Source organism: Protopterus annectens, chromosome 1.part2 (assembly GCF_019279795.1).
Source record: "Protopterus annectens isolate FY-2018-M chromosome 1.part2, PAN1.0, whole genome shotgun sequence".
NCBI lineage: Eukaryota > Metazoa > Chordata > Ceratodontiformes > Protopteridae > Protopterus > Protopterus annectens.
Genome location: NC_056727.1, coordinates 927,176,827 through 927,194,326, shown reverse-complemented (window position 1 = coordinate 927,194,326; position 17,500 = coordinate 927,176,827). Strand labels below are relative to the sequence as shown.

At 39.9% G+C, this 17,500-nt stretch overlaps 1 protein-coding gene across 1 annotated transcript in view; it reads right to left on the bottom strand.

Moving 5' to 3' along the window:
* LOC122792423 (CSC1-like protein 1) overlaps window positions 1-17,500 on the bottom strand; it is a 740,103-nt gene that overhangs the window by 88,432 nt on the left and 634,171 nt on the right. The window contains exons 13-14 of the mRNA XM_044060212.1: window positions 17,312-17,417; window positions 11,908-12,075 (exon numbers count right to left, since the gene is read on the bottom strand). Coding sequence (XP_043916147.1) covers window positions 11,908-12,075; window positions 17,312-17,417 — 274 coding nt within the window. The remainder of the gene's footprint in view (window positions 1-11,907; window positions 12,076-17,311; window positions 17,418-17,500) is intronic.

Genomic DNA, 17,500 nt, shown 5'->3' with positions numbered 1-17,500 from the left:
AAGGTACATGACTATATGGCACACAGATGCATTTTATATACCCACTCGCACACACATACAAATACAATAAACATACATTATATATGTATGTATGAATATATATGTAAATACACATGCACACACACATTTAAATATAAACATTACATTATATATATATATATATATATATATATATATATATATATATATATATATATATATAAAGACAGAGAGAGAGTGAACGAGACATGTAAAATGTTATATTTGTTGTAAAATATAAAATATGCAATGCTTTGATTTTGCTATAAATAAAGTAACAAGTGAAAGGTATATTTTAAAAAAAGAAAATTTAAATGTTGAAACAAACTTGTGTTTTCAAACCAAAAAAAGTGTTTGCATGCATCTTTATGCAAGCAAATACTTTTCTGTGTGAAAACAAAAGTTCATTTTTCAGCATATAAAAAGAGATATAGTTTAAAAGTTTTCTTCCAAATGCAGATAACTAAACATAGTCATGTTTACGACATTAATATTGATGGGCAGGCAGGAGGTGGTTATTTCTCTTTGTGTTCCAGCTATAATTATGCTGGATTAGTGTGGGTAACTAATACTGCGGTGGTGGTGCTGCAGTACCGTTGTCGCTTCACAGTAAGACATTGTCCTGTTTGATTCTCAGCTAGAGCGTCTTCTGTGTGGAGACATGCATGAATGGGCGCACCTTCATTGAAGGTTGTGCGTCAGGGCCGGTAACTCGGCACATAAATCTACTGCAAATCATTAGCGGACCGGAGTTCCACTGTGGCGACTCCTAACCGGGAAAAGCCGAAAGACACAACAACAAAAGTGTGGGTAAGTAATCACAAATTAAATTATGCAACTGCTAAACTGTTAAATTAACAATTCATTTTTTTTTCTTTTTTTGACAAACTGTTAAACAGTTTATCAATTACATAACTTAAATGAAGATTACTTACCTACACTAATCCAATATAATTAGAGCTGGAACTCAGTGAAGTAACTGCCTCCTGCTGTCCATTAATATTAATGCCATAAACACATGGCTGTGTATGTTTAGTCTTCTATGTTTGGAAGCAATTTTTGAAATAATTTTATTTGTAAACTTGTATGAAGCAACCTTTGTTTTTTGCATAAAAAAGTGTTTGCATGCATAAAGATACATACAAAGGCTTTTTTATGCAAAAAACAGACTGTTTTGTGCCTTTAGACATGATCTTTAAATAAAATACCAGTCAACTGTATTTCATTTTTGTGGTAAAAATAAAAACTTTACATTTGTAAGGCACTGCTATCTATTTTCACTTTGGAGTTACTCAAAATTTCTTTCTTTGGAAAAAGTGTTTTGTATTTTTGCCCAACTGCATATTACTTTTTTGAGGTAAAGATATGAACAACTCCTTACAGCAATCTGCTAACCTTTTTTTTTTTTTTTTAATTTAAAGCATTTCACATTTGTTTGTTGAAACACGAGGAGGTATAAGCAGAAAAAGGCAGGAAGGACACTCACTTGTGTTGTTTCAACAAACAAATGTAAGCTATTTTAAAACATTTTATTTTAAAGCAGTTCACATTTGTTTGTTGAAGCATGAGGGGTGTCTTTCCTGACTTCTGCTTTATGAAAAGGCATAAGGAAAACATTTAGTAAAACACCCATCATTTTATAAGCATTTTTAAAAAAAGGTCTGGGTTAACAGTATCCCATTTTCTTGTTCAGTTTTGAAGTTATTCATATTTGTTTGGAAATACTAGAAAAATTACATGTTCTGCATTCCTTCTTCAGTGCACAATCATTTTAATTGCAATTATATACATTATCATAAATCACAGTCATTACTGTACCCATTTTTTGATTATCTGATTAATTCAATTCAGGGTCAAGGGGGAGAGACAGCCTATCTTGCCACTCAGCAGGCATACACAGCAAAGAAGCTAACGTTGGCTACGATGCCAGCCTATCAGGCCTTGTGCATGCATACTTATATATGACACGGACACCTTTGTGCAATTTGAATGCATGTCAATTCATGTACAGCATGTTTTTCAGATGTGAGGGGGAAACCAAAGCAATCAATCAAAGCCCACAGAGAATCAAGTGCTACGAGACAGCAATGCTAACTACCTTTGTTTATAGCACACCTCCACGTTTTTAGTTACCTGAACACAGTACTGCTTATACTTTTGTCAGAAACACTAGTATGCTTACTCTTCAGTTGATCATTTTAAACTAAAACTGACTATAATGTTAACAAGTCTGTTTCACCACTCAGCTAGCAGTTGCCTAACAGATGTACCTCTGGTGGTTTACTGTTGAGCAACTGAATTGTGTAAGAAAAATAAAAGATGCACCTACCATAAATTTTAATCCTCCTTCACACTGACATTTGTACATTTTATCACTCCACACTGTACAGTTAAACAACTGAGTTCTGAGTCAGGGGCCAGTACCTGGCAAGCATCGTGCAGTCAGCTCAACAGGACAGGTCAGGATAGCCAACACCAGTCTGCTGTCACTACTGTCACTACATGTTAACACTGAGAACATTGCAGCACGCTATTCTGAATTAAGTTGCAGAGAAAAGTGTTGTAGCTATTCATGCTCAACATAAGAATTATGTTTTTTTCTTGAATGTAGATCTGAGTTTAGATACTTCTGCCCTTCTAGCTGTCCAGTTAGTAATAAGCAATGCAGAAATGCAGAACCTGTTGATGCTTGTTCATTTATGATGTCAAGACAACGATGTTATCTTGTTTTACGTAAGAGCCAATATGTATTTTTCCTATTCTTCAATGTCTGTTTTTAACAATGAATTGTGACATTATCTGGTGATAGCTGGTTTTATCATTGCCATTTAGATCTATAAATTAGCTGTGCCTACTTACATACAGCTAATGAGAAAGTACAGTTGTGTACACTTACCATAAATGTAGATGTTCGAGTGTATTCACTGTTGCAGTCATCACATTTGGGTTATCCCTACCAGGGTAGCTCTTGGCCAGCACGAATACCAGATACTTAGTATTTCTGCATCAGTTGCTGTTGCTTGAGGACTGATGTCAGGTCATCAGAAGTATAAAGTAAGGCAGCAGACACCATTACATCAGTTTTTCTTGCCCTAACCTGTCAGGAGCCCCCAGGTAGGAGGCTAGGTTCTGGTGGAAGAACCCCACCAGTGGAAAATAAATACCAATATGTCCCTTGTAAGGTAGAAGAACAAGTTAGAATGGTAGTAAAAGGAGAAAGAGAATAAGGGGGGTGGAGGGAGGGGAAACCAGGACTGCAACAGTGAATACACTCGAACATCTACATTTATGGTAAGTGTACACAACTGTACTATGTTCTTTGTGTTTCACTGTTGCAGTCATCACATTTGGGTTGATTCCCAAAGCTGAGGAAAAGGGTGGAGGCAGTCAAGGAAACTAGGGCCTGGCTAGGATGCCCTGCAAGACTGCAGAGGCAAACCCTGCCCTGGATTTGGAGAAGAGAGGCAGGTGGTAATGCTTGGTAAACGTGTGAACAGATGTCCAGGTGGCACCCTCCAGGATGTCCCTGATGGGGACTCCTCTGAGGAAAGCTGCAGTGGTGGAGGCTGCTCTGGTGGAGTGTTGTCCTGACCCCTTTGGGGGGAGGCTTTCCATGCTGTTTGTAGCAGAAATGGCTGCAGTGTTCTATCTATTTGGAAATGGCTTTGCCTTCTGCCCCTGTAACAAAGCTAACAAACAATTGATCAAACTTTCTGAAGGATTTAGTACTGTCTAGATAGAATCCGAGCTGTCTGTGCATATCTAGAGAGTGAAGAATCCCTTTCACCCTTGTTCTGTGGATTAGAAAAAAGGTGGGCAAATAAATGGATTGGTTGAGAGCCACACTGGACACCACCTTGGGTATGAAGGATGGGTTAGTTCTGAGGGATACCCTGCCTGCATGGAAGATGATGAAGGGTTCCACAGCCATGAGTGCTTGCAGCTCAGAGACTCTTCTGGCTGAAGTGATGGCCAGAAGGAATGCTGTCTTCCAGGAGAACTTCCAATTTGCTAGCCCCTCGTAGGAAATGTTTAATCAAAGGGTGTGAGAAAAGGGGCTGCTCAGTGGAAAAATGAGCAGAAATAGCAGAGGCATGAATTTTTATAGAGGAGAAAGAGAGGCCACTGTGTAGTAGGTCAGCTAAGTATTCCAGGATGAGAGGGAGGGCTGTGTCGTATTGGCTCCCTTAGCCTGGGATCAAGGTGCAGAACCTTTTCCATTTATCAGCATAAGACTTTCTGGTGCTAGGACGTCTGGCCTCATGGATAACATCCATAACATACTTACTGAGGTTGGCAGATTGGTATGGGGTTAGGGAATAAGCCAAGCTGCCATACTGAGTGTCTCCAATTGGGGATGCATAAATTCTCCTTCCCTCTGGGTCAGGAGGTTTGGAATCTGAGGAAGATGCCATGGAGGTAGCGGGGACAAGCTGTGCAGCATGGGGGGGGGGCAGTCTGAAGCTATAAGAATGGTCCTTGCTTTTTTCTCCCTTATTTTGAGCAGTACCCTGGGGATGAGAGGTATGGGAGGAAAGGCACAGACCGATAGACTGACCCAGGGAAAGGACAGGGCATCCACTTTCCAAGCCATGCAGTGATGCTCCCTGGTGCAGAATTTGCTGAGCTGATGGTTGGTGTGGGAGCCAAAGAGGTCGACCTTCGGGGTTCCCCATTTCTGCGTTATTAGGGTGAAGGTACATCTGTTGAGTTGCCACTAGTGTGGGTCCAGAAGATTTCTCCTTAATTGGTCTGTCAGAGAGTTGAGAGAGCCTGGTAGGAATTAGGCTAACAGGTGTAGTTGCATGGCAGAGGCTGTGTGCCAAAGGGTCATGGCCAGCCTGCATAGAGGGTAGGAGTAAGTCCCTCCCTGTTTGTTGATGTAGCACATCACAGTGGTGGTGTCTGCTTTGATCAGGAGAGCCCCTGGAGAGAGAGAAGAGGCTTGAAAGCTATCAAGGCATGCTGTACAGCCATCATCTCTTTTTGACTGATGTGCAGAGGGATTTGCTGTGGGCTCCATTGACCCTGTATGCACCTGCTGTCCAGGTGTGCACCCCAAGCATAGTCTGATGCATCTGTGGTGAGTGTCTGGGTGGCGGGTGGGGTGGGGTGGGGAGAAAGGCATTCCCTTGTTGTGGGATGATGCTGTTGCCCACTAAAGAAAATCTTTTCTGAGGCAAGGAATTATAGGTAGAAGAGTTTCCATGTCTTGAGAGTGTTGACACCAAAGGCTCTTTAGGTACCACTGACGTTTCCTCATATGCAGTCTGGCATATGGAATGAGTAGTATGCAAGATGACATGAACCCCAGAGCTTGCAGGAGTCTTATTGCAGATAGCTGAGGCCTGGTGGCTAGTTGAGAGAAGTAGGCTGTCAGGAAAATTTGTTTCTCTGGAGTAACACATGCCATCTGGGATGCTGTGTCCAGACTTGCTCCGAGAAAGATTGTCCTTTGGGTGGGCACCTGTTTGCAATTGTTTTCGTTGATTGTGTACCCTAGGGAGGTTAGTAGGGTCTTTACAAAGGCCAGGTGCTTGAGCAGCCTTTCCTGGCTGTCTGCCTGAATAAGGCAGTCATCTAAGTATGGGTAAATCTGAATACTACTTTGTCTGCAAAAGGCAATGGCTGGAGCCAGACATTTTATGAAAACTCTGGGAGCAGTAGATAAGCCAAAGGCAAGCACAGAGAACTGAAAGTATTGAGATCCTGCCCTGAAGCGGAGATATTTCCTGCATGATTCCCTAATAGGAATGTGGAGGTAGGCCACTTTTAGATCTAGGGTGGCTAGTCAAGCGTCCTTGGACAGCATGGGTAGCAGCTGTGGAGGGTGAGCATTTTGAATTTTGGGATCACTAGGAAGGTGTTTAGAATGGATAGATTGAGGATGGGGTGCCAGGTGCTCTCTTTTCTGAGCATCAGAAAAAGTCTGGAGTAGAAACCTTGGCCTAGCTGTTTTGCAGGAACATGCTCTACTGCCTTCAAGAAGGGAAAGGATTTGCTTTTGAGCCTCTGCTCACTGATTTGGTGGTAGATCTGGGAACCCTTTTGGGATTGGAAGGGTGTGGAAGGAAAATTTGTATCCCTGAGCTACAATGTTCAGAACCCAGTGGTCCTTGGTAATGGTGGCCCAGGTGCTTGAGTGAAAGGAGAGTTTTCCTCCTAGGGGTAAGTGAAGGTGGGCAGAGGGAGGGGGTGGAGGAGGTGAGTCATTGTGAGTTCTTACCATAAGGGGTGGCTTAGAACTCCCTGGTTTTGAAGTGGAGGTAGTCCACTGCTTAGACCTCTGCATTCACTGGGGCTGTTGTATGGTTGGGGTCTGCTTCCACAGGGCCTAGGCTGGGCCGGTTTACTGGGAGCAGGAAAGGACCAGTGTTTGGAGGGACAATGCCTGCTGAACCGGGGGGGGGGGGGGCTGGACCTGCAAGAAATCCTTAACAGTTTACATAGATTTTGCTTTTTCTTCCATCTTTTTTAAGACATCTTCTGCCTTAGTGCCAAATAAGTTATCTTTGTGCAAGGGGGCATCTAACAATTTAGACCTGACAGTCCGGCAGGGGCTGTTTCTTAAGCCATGCATACCTTCTAATGACAGATCCAGTGACTGCTGCCCTGCAAGAAGCTCCTAGGGTGTCAAAACCACAGTGCAAGGTGTGTTTAGTTACTTGACTTGCAGAATGCATTAACTCTTGTAAATCTTTAGATTCTGCCCAAGCAGGAAAGGAAGACATTTTTTGTTTGAGGAGTTCCAAGGTATATTGCTGAAATTTCAGCATATGGAACTGACAATTTAGTGCCCTGATAGCAAGAATAGGTGAGGTGTATACTTTTTTACCCCATCTGTCCAATGCTCGGGAATCCCTGTCTGAGGAAGTGGGATTCTTAGCAGTGGTTGCTTTTATCCCTGTTGGCCCTTGAGAAATGACCTCAGGGTCAGCTGTAGGATTTTTAAAAATATATTTGTGTGATTCAGGGACTCTATAGTACCTGTCTAGGTTTCTGGGAGCAGGAGGAAGGGCATCAGGAGTCAAGCTGGATGGGAGGAAAACATTCTCCACAACATCCAGGACTGGAGGGTGGGTGGCCAAGGGTCTGTGTTGTGGAAGATACAGGGATTCCCTGAGTCTCTTTTTAGACTGAGGGCATTCCTGACTCTCCCATTGGAAATGGTCCTTTAAAGTATGCAGGGTTCCCCAAAGGAAAAAATCCTCTGGGGGAGAGGCTGAAGGAATGGAATCCTCTGCATCAGAATCCTCATAAGTGGAAAGGGGTTGCATGCCTTCATATTCAGATGCATCAGAGTCATCCGACTCTTGTTCAGACAAAACTACAGGGGACAGATCTCTTTTCCTTTTGGAGGGGGTAGCTTTGCTTTCCCATGATTGGCATGATAAGGTCTTCTGCCATTTTAAGCATTTGAGACCGAGGCAAGGTAGCAGGTGCCTCAGAGTGGGTCATCGTTTTCGTGGATGTGGTACATACCCTGGGCCTAAGAAACTCGGTAGTTTTAGAAAGAACGGTAGTCGCGAAAGAAGACATCAGTTTGTGTCGAGATTCGATAGTGAGAAGGACTTCCTCGGAAGCCAATGCCTGCTCAGTGGCAATGGACCCATCCAAGGTAGAGACGACCGCAGGATCCTTGGTCGAAGAAGAGTTATGTGGCATATCAGACTCTGAAAGGGTCTCTGTAGCGGCCTGCGAATCAACAGAAGTGGGCATCAGGGGCTGCGAAAGCACCTCATTGAGTACCAGAGAACTGACGACTAGCTTAACGGAAGCATCATCGGTAGGTTTGGACCTGTACAGTCTGTCTTTATCTTTAAGTTTTTTCGGAAGATCTGCTGTCGGGTGGCTTACTGAAGCCATATCAGAATTAGAGGACTGTAAGCAAAAATATCTGGCTAAAATAAGGACCAGACGACGCACAGTTCTGGTGTTGAACAAAGCACAGAAGCGACAACAAGGGACATCGTGATCTGGGCCTAAACAAGTGACGCATTAAGAGTGGAAGTCTCGATGTGGTATTAGCTTTCCACAGGCAAGACAATTATTAACTTTTTCTGACATCGGTTAGTGCAAGAAAAAAGGATCCCCAATGGGATACTTAGCTTTAGAAGATTTCAACTTCACTTCTGTAGATGAAAACTGAGGTAGCGGCTGACCGGCACTCGTGCAAACTGCTTCTGCTTCGGGCTCCACAGCAAGAAAGACTGATGTAATGGTGTCGCGGCTGCCTTACTTTATAGTACTGACGACCTGACGTCAGTCCTCAAGCGACAGCAACCGATGCAGAAATACTAAGTCTCTGTTATTCGGGCCAGCCGGGGGCTACCCTGGCGGGGTAACCCAAATGTGATAACTGCAACAGTGAAAAACGAAGAACATCTTATGTTGCAAAGGAAAATTAATATTCCTTATTTTGAGTTTTCCACAAAAATAAGTAAGTTTGAAACAAACCTAAATAACGGAAGAGAAAACTTCAGAGCACAACTTGAGGTGGGGTGGCCACAAACCCCTAGAAGGTCTGAGGGTTTAGATGATGTGTGATGCATTTTGTGTCTTATTTTTTTAAAAGAAAATGACGTACTTGTTTCTTGATTGCTACCTAGAAGAGTTATGTATGTGTCAGTCAATACTGTGTCTACAAACAAATCAATGATAGTTTTTCACTCATGTATATATAATACTGGATGTGTATATCATTATATATATACACACACACACACACACACACACACACACACACACACACACACACACACACACACACACACACACACACACACTTTTCCCTTGACAAACTATACCTATAACAGGGCACATATACTGCATGCTTACCTAATGCAGATTGGAGGAATGCCAATTCATCTTCAACACATCTTTCGGGTGTTGGAGGAAACGAGTGCTCATGGATAAACCCACAAATAGAAAGGCAGCGTTTGCAAACTCCAAGCAGAAGAAGCCACTGCCAAGAACAGAATCACAGCCAAGCACTGTGAGATGGCAATGTTGCACACTATGCCAACGATCAATTGCCTTTGCAAACATCCTGCCTAGACCACCAAAGACAGCAGCTTATTAAAAGCAATGTTGATGTTTGATTGTGATGGAAAGTAAAATAAATTATGGCCAGCTTGTTACTCTTAAATATACTGTAACACCCCCTCTCCCCATACCCAAACATAAACAAGCACAACCACAGCAATTCTACTTTTACACTGACTTCAACAAATACAAAATGCTAATACTGCCACACCAGATCAGTGACTGTTGCACATCAGTGATCAAACAGTAGCAGTAAGCTACTTTTATGCACAGACAGCCTCTAAACCCATCAAATTATACGTTTAACTGTGTACAATACAGATGTCTGATTGTGATTAAAAACAATGGTAATGTATCTCAGAGTTGGTATTGTACAAACACACTGTAATCACAGTATTCTATTTTACTTCAAGGGAGGTTGGCATAATGACTAAGGTGTTTAACTTACAAACACAAGATGCAGGGTTTGATTCTCACATGGGATAATTGGCTAGGCTTAAAATGACCCCTAAGGGCAGTTAGCCTAGTACTAACTATGAGCCTATATTAGTCCTGCAATGTCCAGTCAGTGACTGTTTAAGAAGATGACAACAGTGTCAGTTATTTTCATCCACAAGCAGCCCCCACATCCAAGAAGCGACAGACACTTTCTTGACTGAGTGTACATCAGACAACTAATTATGATAAAAATGATCACAATACAATGTATTTCAAGTCTGTTTCACATAAACATTGGCTACAAAGCAAACTATTCCAAGTCACTTTACACAAAACATATTGGACATGCAAAGCCTGGAAAAGACAGTCACCAGCAGCAACCAGTGATTTTCCTCCACAGACAGATCCAACAATTGCAGCTACTTTGTTGCCTCTGTATACCTTGGATGTTCAACTCTTACTTATAAAACTGGAAAATAAATAAATACATCAAGGGCTAGACAGCTGTCCTGCAAAAGTTGCCAGCTCCTAGCTCTCTCAAATATAATGTGTGACAAACGTCGAAAATCAGGGACAGGATCGCAGATCATCTTAATATCATAAGCTGCTGCTGACCACAGTATATTTAACTCTGACGCTGTTATATCCCCAGCATGCAACTATGGTACACCCAGTTGCCAGGACCATAAACAGCTTAGCACACCAACAATCTAAGTGTTTTTGGCTCCCTGTCAGGCCCAGAATCAACCTGGGGTGATATTATATGGAAAGAGAGGAGAAATCCAATTTCTAGATAACAGCCTATATATGTCTGTAGCCAATCTCAGCATTTTTACTACAGTAATCTCAGAAACTTTTGTCAAACTGTAAAAATATGGAGATTAAACAGGTAAATATAAGCAGAAATCTTTGATAGAGACAGCCTTCTACAAAACTGCACATTAGACTGGGTTAGACTTACAGTACCATTAATTAAGGAAGATTTACTTGAAAACAGCATACTACTGGCAGAGTAATACCTTCAGACTTGTAAAAAAGCCTAAGCAGATATTCCACAGAACCATTACTATAGCACATATTTGTTAGAGAGCAAGACAACCAACCATCACTGCTATAATGCACTTCACTTTGTGACTGAGGAAGAAATCCTTTCCTTTTGGGTAACTACAGCTACATCTAGCCTACTTTAGTTATACTGGTTACACATACTGCAGTGCAATTAACTTTCTATCGCACAAGCTGACAACTTAAACAAATCCGTGAGTCAAGCTTAACATGATGTCCTTACAATGGCTGATATGAGAGACAGGTTACTAAGGGACTACACCAAAAGCCACTAATGACTGGCTGGTCAACAACATGAATAAAGACTGAAGGCGTTTTCAGCATTCCCCTCTTGAATACTTTTGGAAAGAATTAGTAAAGCATCTAATCAGGAATTAATTGGTACAGATCACTCTGTTCTATTGACAGACTTAGCCATTATCATGAACCTTATGTATGACCCTAAGTTCCTGGCGGATCTTCTTCTGTTCATTTACAAGTGCTGAAAGGCTAGGAATACCTCAGCCACTGATACTTTCTGGAAGTGAAATGATGCTGCCAATGGTACTTGGACTGAAAACTTTGCAGACTGCCTAAACTAAATAATCTCCTGGTTAGGGGCAGAAAATGCCCACTAGAAGATTTTGGAAAGGGTAATTATACTGAGCCATACAGTCAAAATTATGAGTATACAGTTAACAGTACATGGAACATACATACTCACAATTGGCTCTGCTATGGAGAATACTATCGTCCAAAAACAACCAGGGCCAGAAAACATGGAAACAGGTGAACCCTCCCAAACAGAAGGCACAATGGGAAACCAAACTATTTAACACAGGATAAAATCAACAAAACTTTTGTTCCACAGATGAAGGCTGGGTTTAGAGATGGATTCTAGAATTTGCTTCTGTAACTGTGCTTTTTTTTGTTAGGTTGGAAGGAAGTTACATTTATGTGTTGATGTGCCCACATAAAAAGAATACTGTTACATGGTATACACACCTGTTACTATTAACACAACCACAAACATAAATATACTGTTGGCAAATGACTAGCTGATGCAATATAAACTGTATCTTGATTGACTGTAGCTCCTATTTTGTTACACATTTCTAGTGGATCAATAACCATGCTCCTCTCCTGCTTGGTTGCCAACTTGCTAGTTTAAAGGAGTAAAGAACACATTATATGACATAGGAAATGGAAACAGCATGAAATTACATACCTATATCTAGTAATGGTCTCAGGTAAGAGATGCCAATAAATGCTATCCACATAAGATAGCATAGTTTGAGGAGTATACCACAGAAAGAACAATGCTAGAATGCTTACCAACATATTAAATACAATATTACTTACCTAGGCGTACAACTGAGAAGAAATACAACCAAATAAGACAGAGTAAAGGTGCTAACATAGTCTGATATACAGCTGAATAATGGATTTTCTTGTCCAGTTTTGCAGGCAGAAAAACATAATATATATTGTAACGATCAACCATGTGCTTCATCATCAAGTAGATCAAACCTACAAGAAAAAAAAAAATAATTTAAAAGCCAACCTGGAAACATATAAATCTGGATTTGAAAATGCAAGTTTGAAATCTTAAACCATACTATGGCCAAATTCTGTCTAAATAAATTATTATGAATATATATCAAGCATTTGTCAGTGCTAAAACTTGATTAACATTTGAAACTTACTGCATCCATACAACTACAGTTTCAGAAGGAGAAGCATAAGGTGGTTAAGAGTGCAAAGAGTAAATACAGTACTACCTCAGGTCTGCTGTTCGGCAAACATCCCATTACCCACCCTGTTTCAGTGCCCAGTACTACCTCAGGTCTGCTGTTCGGCAAACATCCCATTACCCACCCTGTTTCAATGCCTTGCTAGTGAGAATGAATATCAGCTTTTCAAAAAAGCACCTCCTAACAAATCATGAATGGCTATGAACTTGAACTGGTAAAACATAAATACTGGCACTTTCCTGTTGCCTGGAGACAGTTTAATACAATCTAAGTAAGGGGTTAGCCACCACTGGAACTCATGCCAGTGAATGGCAAGTGAGTTAATTTGCACTGGTGTGACACTTCCACAAAAGTTTGTTTTCCCTCTCACAATTCCCACAAATCAGAGGATTTTGGATGCTTCGTGAGAGAAGAAAAGCTTCCTGCTAAATGTACTGCCTGGGATAAGCAGTGAAAGTGTTTTTGCTTTGTTTACAACTGATCCTGAATTAAATAAATTACGAATATGTATTAAAATAAGTACACTTTCAATATGTTAAAATGTAATTAATCATGCATGCCAGGTCCTCAGACATATGGTTTTACTTGTAATTTATGTGGTTATAATTTAAGCCAAGTGCACAGATAGATTTCGAGATCCCAATTCACCCTTAAATTATTTTAAAGCAGACCATAATCATCTTTTCACCCAGGCAGTTCACCAGTGCTAACAACTGATTCCTAGAAAGATACTTTCCCTGCAACAGTCAATGCACCTTGTTTGCACTTCAAAAGCTTGAATAAATATGTGTAGTAAATTTTACCACATCAGATTTGTTCACTGTAACTGTGAATTTAATGACACCATTACTTTATATACGTGCTAACAGGTTCATTAAAGCAGAAATGTACTGTAGTGTTGTCACATTTACAGTTTTTTTTTAAATGGCTTTCTTTACCCCTAAATGTCATTTCTTAATGTTGCATTTATTATTTTTTTAATAATAAATTACCTGTAGCTTCATATTATGCATAGTAATTACCCTTATGGATTACTACTACCTTGCTTTAATTCCTTAACGTTGGTATTTTACTCTTTCTATTTCTTATTTTGATAAGACTGGAGCCTGTCTGCATTCTCGCTCTCTCACACACACACAGACACACACTTAAATAGTAATTCAGAATTACTTAGGCAGCTTGTATAGTAGTACACACACACAGATGTGTACATCTCTCTCTCTCTTTATATACAATATATATATATATATATATATATATATATATATATATATACACATACACACATATGTGTGTAAATATACACACGTCTATTAATCTACATATATATATATATATATATATATATATATATATATATACATACACACACACCTGTGTCTGTGCATGTGTGTGCGTGTTATATACACACACACACACACACACACATACATATATATATATATATATATATATATATATATATAGAGCGAGAGAGAGAACTGTATTTAAAAATATCTAAACACCCAAATATCAACATCACTAATGTTGACAGCAAAAAAAAAGAAAAGTTGACACTTAACTGATCATGCTCAGAGAGAAGCTCACAACATGCAACTGAATTTTTTTTTTTTTTTTTTACAGGGGCAAGTCATCCTGCTATTTATTTACTCCAACTCCAAGATATATTAACACGTTTTTTATTTTTTTTTTACTTCTGGGATTTTGGTATTCAAACATCTTAAAGTGAATGCCTACCCATGGCCTTGGTGACATTTAAATTTGCTTGTTACAGGCTTTTACATATATTACCTAAGTTGCAGCATGGAAATAACAGCACTTTTAATTGTTTTTAACACAGACTGCCCAGTGTGCCCATGTACTACAATATTTTCCTTTTGGAAGTTTCTGCCTACGTAAAATAACAAAAAACGTGTGATTCTAGTTTCTGAGCAGCTCTTTTCAAGTTAATGCACAATTATTGATACTGAAAAAGTTTAGTAGTATGGCAAAATGTATCATTAGACCATAAGTAAAGACAAGAAGCACTGTGATTATGCCTTTAAAATAAAATACATTATTGTAAACCGTTGACTTACAATCTTACATTGGTCCATATCAGAGAATCAAGTAAGAACGTGGCTTAGCATCAGCAATGATTTACTGCAAGACAATTATTATTCTAAGTACCCATAAAAATAATCTGTATGGAAGATAACATTTGATTCATTCACTGTCTGATTACTTAAACATGTTTGTGAGACAGCAGTACTTCTGGGTAAAGTATTGTTATTCTTGGAATAAATATCAGTCTGTTATGGGAAATGCACACAAAAACATGCACATACATGCATGCATGCACACACAGACACACACACACACATTGTGGATAATTTGGAGATTAGCCATTTCATCCAGATCATGTTGTTTGGGATAGGTGAGCTTTTATTTGCACTTTAAAAAATGAGGAATGGATAGGTTTAAGAGTTTTGTCTGCATCTTTTCTTGCTTAGAATTGGTACTTTACTGTTTTAATTTGCACATTTATACCTTGTTTATTTTAGATTTGCTTCCTGTTTGCGAGTGTAAAACTAACCAGTTTGCTTTGTAGCAACTAGGCCCCAGGTAATTATTTCACTTCTATCCTTTTATTTTTAGGGGATGCTTTTTCTTAACTGTATGACCAAATGTACAATGTCAGTCTTTAACTACTAAGTGATGCAATTAACAACTTGCATATCTTGTACATTTTTTTGCAGGTCAACTCTGTGTGATTTGCCATTTTTCAGTCCTCTGACAGTTTTTGTTCATCTCTCCGTTTTTTCAAGTAATCAAAAAGTCTGCAAGATGCTAGCACTACCTAAAAGTTTAAATATTAGACCTGTGACTATACTTCAGCCCTTCATGCATCCCAATCCCTGAAGCACAGGGCTGGTACACAATTTAAAGCAATAGCATTTGTGAGCTAGGTTATATGAGTACAACAAAAACAATTTCATAGCTGAGTAAACACAGCAGTAATTACATCAGGGACAATGTCCAATAGGTATCTGTTCCTTGTCAATTAAAAATACTGAAACTCATGTTATTTTAGTACAACGGCTATGCTCCTGACAAACTCATGATATTTCATTACTACAGTTATACTCTGGAATGGTCAAGGTTACAACACTTCTGGGGATACCTCAGCAGGCCAGTCACATAATGGCTAACGTGTCTGAAATACTACAGACGGTGCCTCTTTTTCTGGGGTTGTTCTGCAGCAAAAAGGGCAACATGGAACACAGATCTGATATGTAGGGTGCTTCTGACCAGCAAATGTATCTGAAATGCAACAGCAGCATAAAAAATACTTTCATCTATATGACCTCCTCTCATTTTCATTTTTGTCCACTCCACTGCTGCAATCACACTTACAACGCTTTACCATGAAATGTCCAGGGATACAACTGAGGAATTCATGCAGCTGAAAAACTATACCCTTTACGTAATCAGCACCACAACTTAACAAGCAGGTTCTGTTACACAGCAATAGCACTAAATTTCCAATCACATAAAGGGCTCTGTTAATTTAATAAAGCAATACCTCAGTACCTACATGGGGCATACTATCATAAACAGTCTCCAATAAGACACAGTAAGATGCAAAAGTACATGGACAGAATGGATAAAATAAATTTCCCAAAGGCGATTTAAATGTGTTTAATCATTAACCAGTAATCTGGAGAACTTTCTGGAAGTAACACAGTGCCTGATAAACTGGTAAACAGAAGACACAAACAGTACTACGACGACATTTGGAGATTAATGATGGTATTAGAACAAATGCTAGAATTAGTAACACTGATCAGTGCATTAGATTCATTACAACAGCTCTGAGATAGCAGAACAAGCAGATGTTCAGGTGACTGCTGAATAATCCCAAGTAACATCATATCAGGCAGAACAAGCAGATGTTCAGGTGACTGCTGAATAATCCCCAGGAACACTGGACGGTGCAGTGGTGCAGTGGTAGTGTTGTCACCACACAGCAAGAGGTTCTCCGGTTCGATTCTCGGCTGGGGTGCCTTCTGTGTGGAGTCTGCATGTCCTCTCTGCATTCGTGTGGGTTTCCTCCCAGTGCTCCGGTTTTCTCTCATGTTAGAAAGACATTCATCTGGAGCATTTCTCTCAGGGCTTCCACTGAAAATTGGCTTTGTTCCAAGCCAGACTTTCCCAGTTAACAAAATGTTAAATAAACATCCTATCTGACAGAACAAGCAGATGTTCAGATGACTGCTGAATAATCCCCAGTAACATCCTACCAGACGGAACAAGCAGATGTTCAGGGGACTGCTGAATAATCCCCAGTAACATCCTACGAGGCAGTCATGTTTCTTCTCTCACAGATTTGCAGATCCCTGGTTAACTCCATGACTTCCTTATTTGACAAGGAAGACACCTTAAAAGAAACCGGAGTCTCCAAGAAATTTTCGTTAAGTTTTTTACTGAAGAACACAAGTTGACTGAGGACTGCAATGATCTTTTCACTGCACTTATCGCCAATTCCATGGATGGTCTGAATGACAATAATGGGGACGGTGACACTGAGAAACCACTACCATTGGCTCTCACAGTTCAACCAAAGGTTCAGCAGAGGCAAGGGGATAGGGGCTGATAATACAGCAAGGCACACAATCCTTTAAATATGGCTTTTCCAAAAGCAGGGATGTACATTTTTAGCAGTACCTCCATCAATAAGGCTATAAATGGAAGCTGAACCAACAAACCTATCAAATTTTGAACAGGTCCATTGAACCAATGACTAGGATCTATCCAGCTTCCTGGAATGATGCTTAATCAAATGCACTGCACAAAACCAAACCTAAATAATGAAAATGCATAGTTTGAAGGACACACTAAACTATTAAAATGACTAGAAAACTAGATGGCAGACCTTAACATACAACTGGTCATCTTGGGAAAAGTAAATGCAAAATTGTGGAGCAGGGATAATGAAGAAAAGGAAGACAGCACAATTATTTTCCACTTACCAAAGGGGACAATCATGGGACATGTGATACTGTATGCCATGATAACTGTGACCACACAAAGCATCCAAGCATACATGAATCCAAACTCGCACTCGTAGGCTTGATTCTAAGAAAAATGAGAATAAAAACAGGGTCAATCAATTTGAGGGAAGCCAGTACAATCATATCACTTTTTAATTAATCTACATT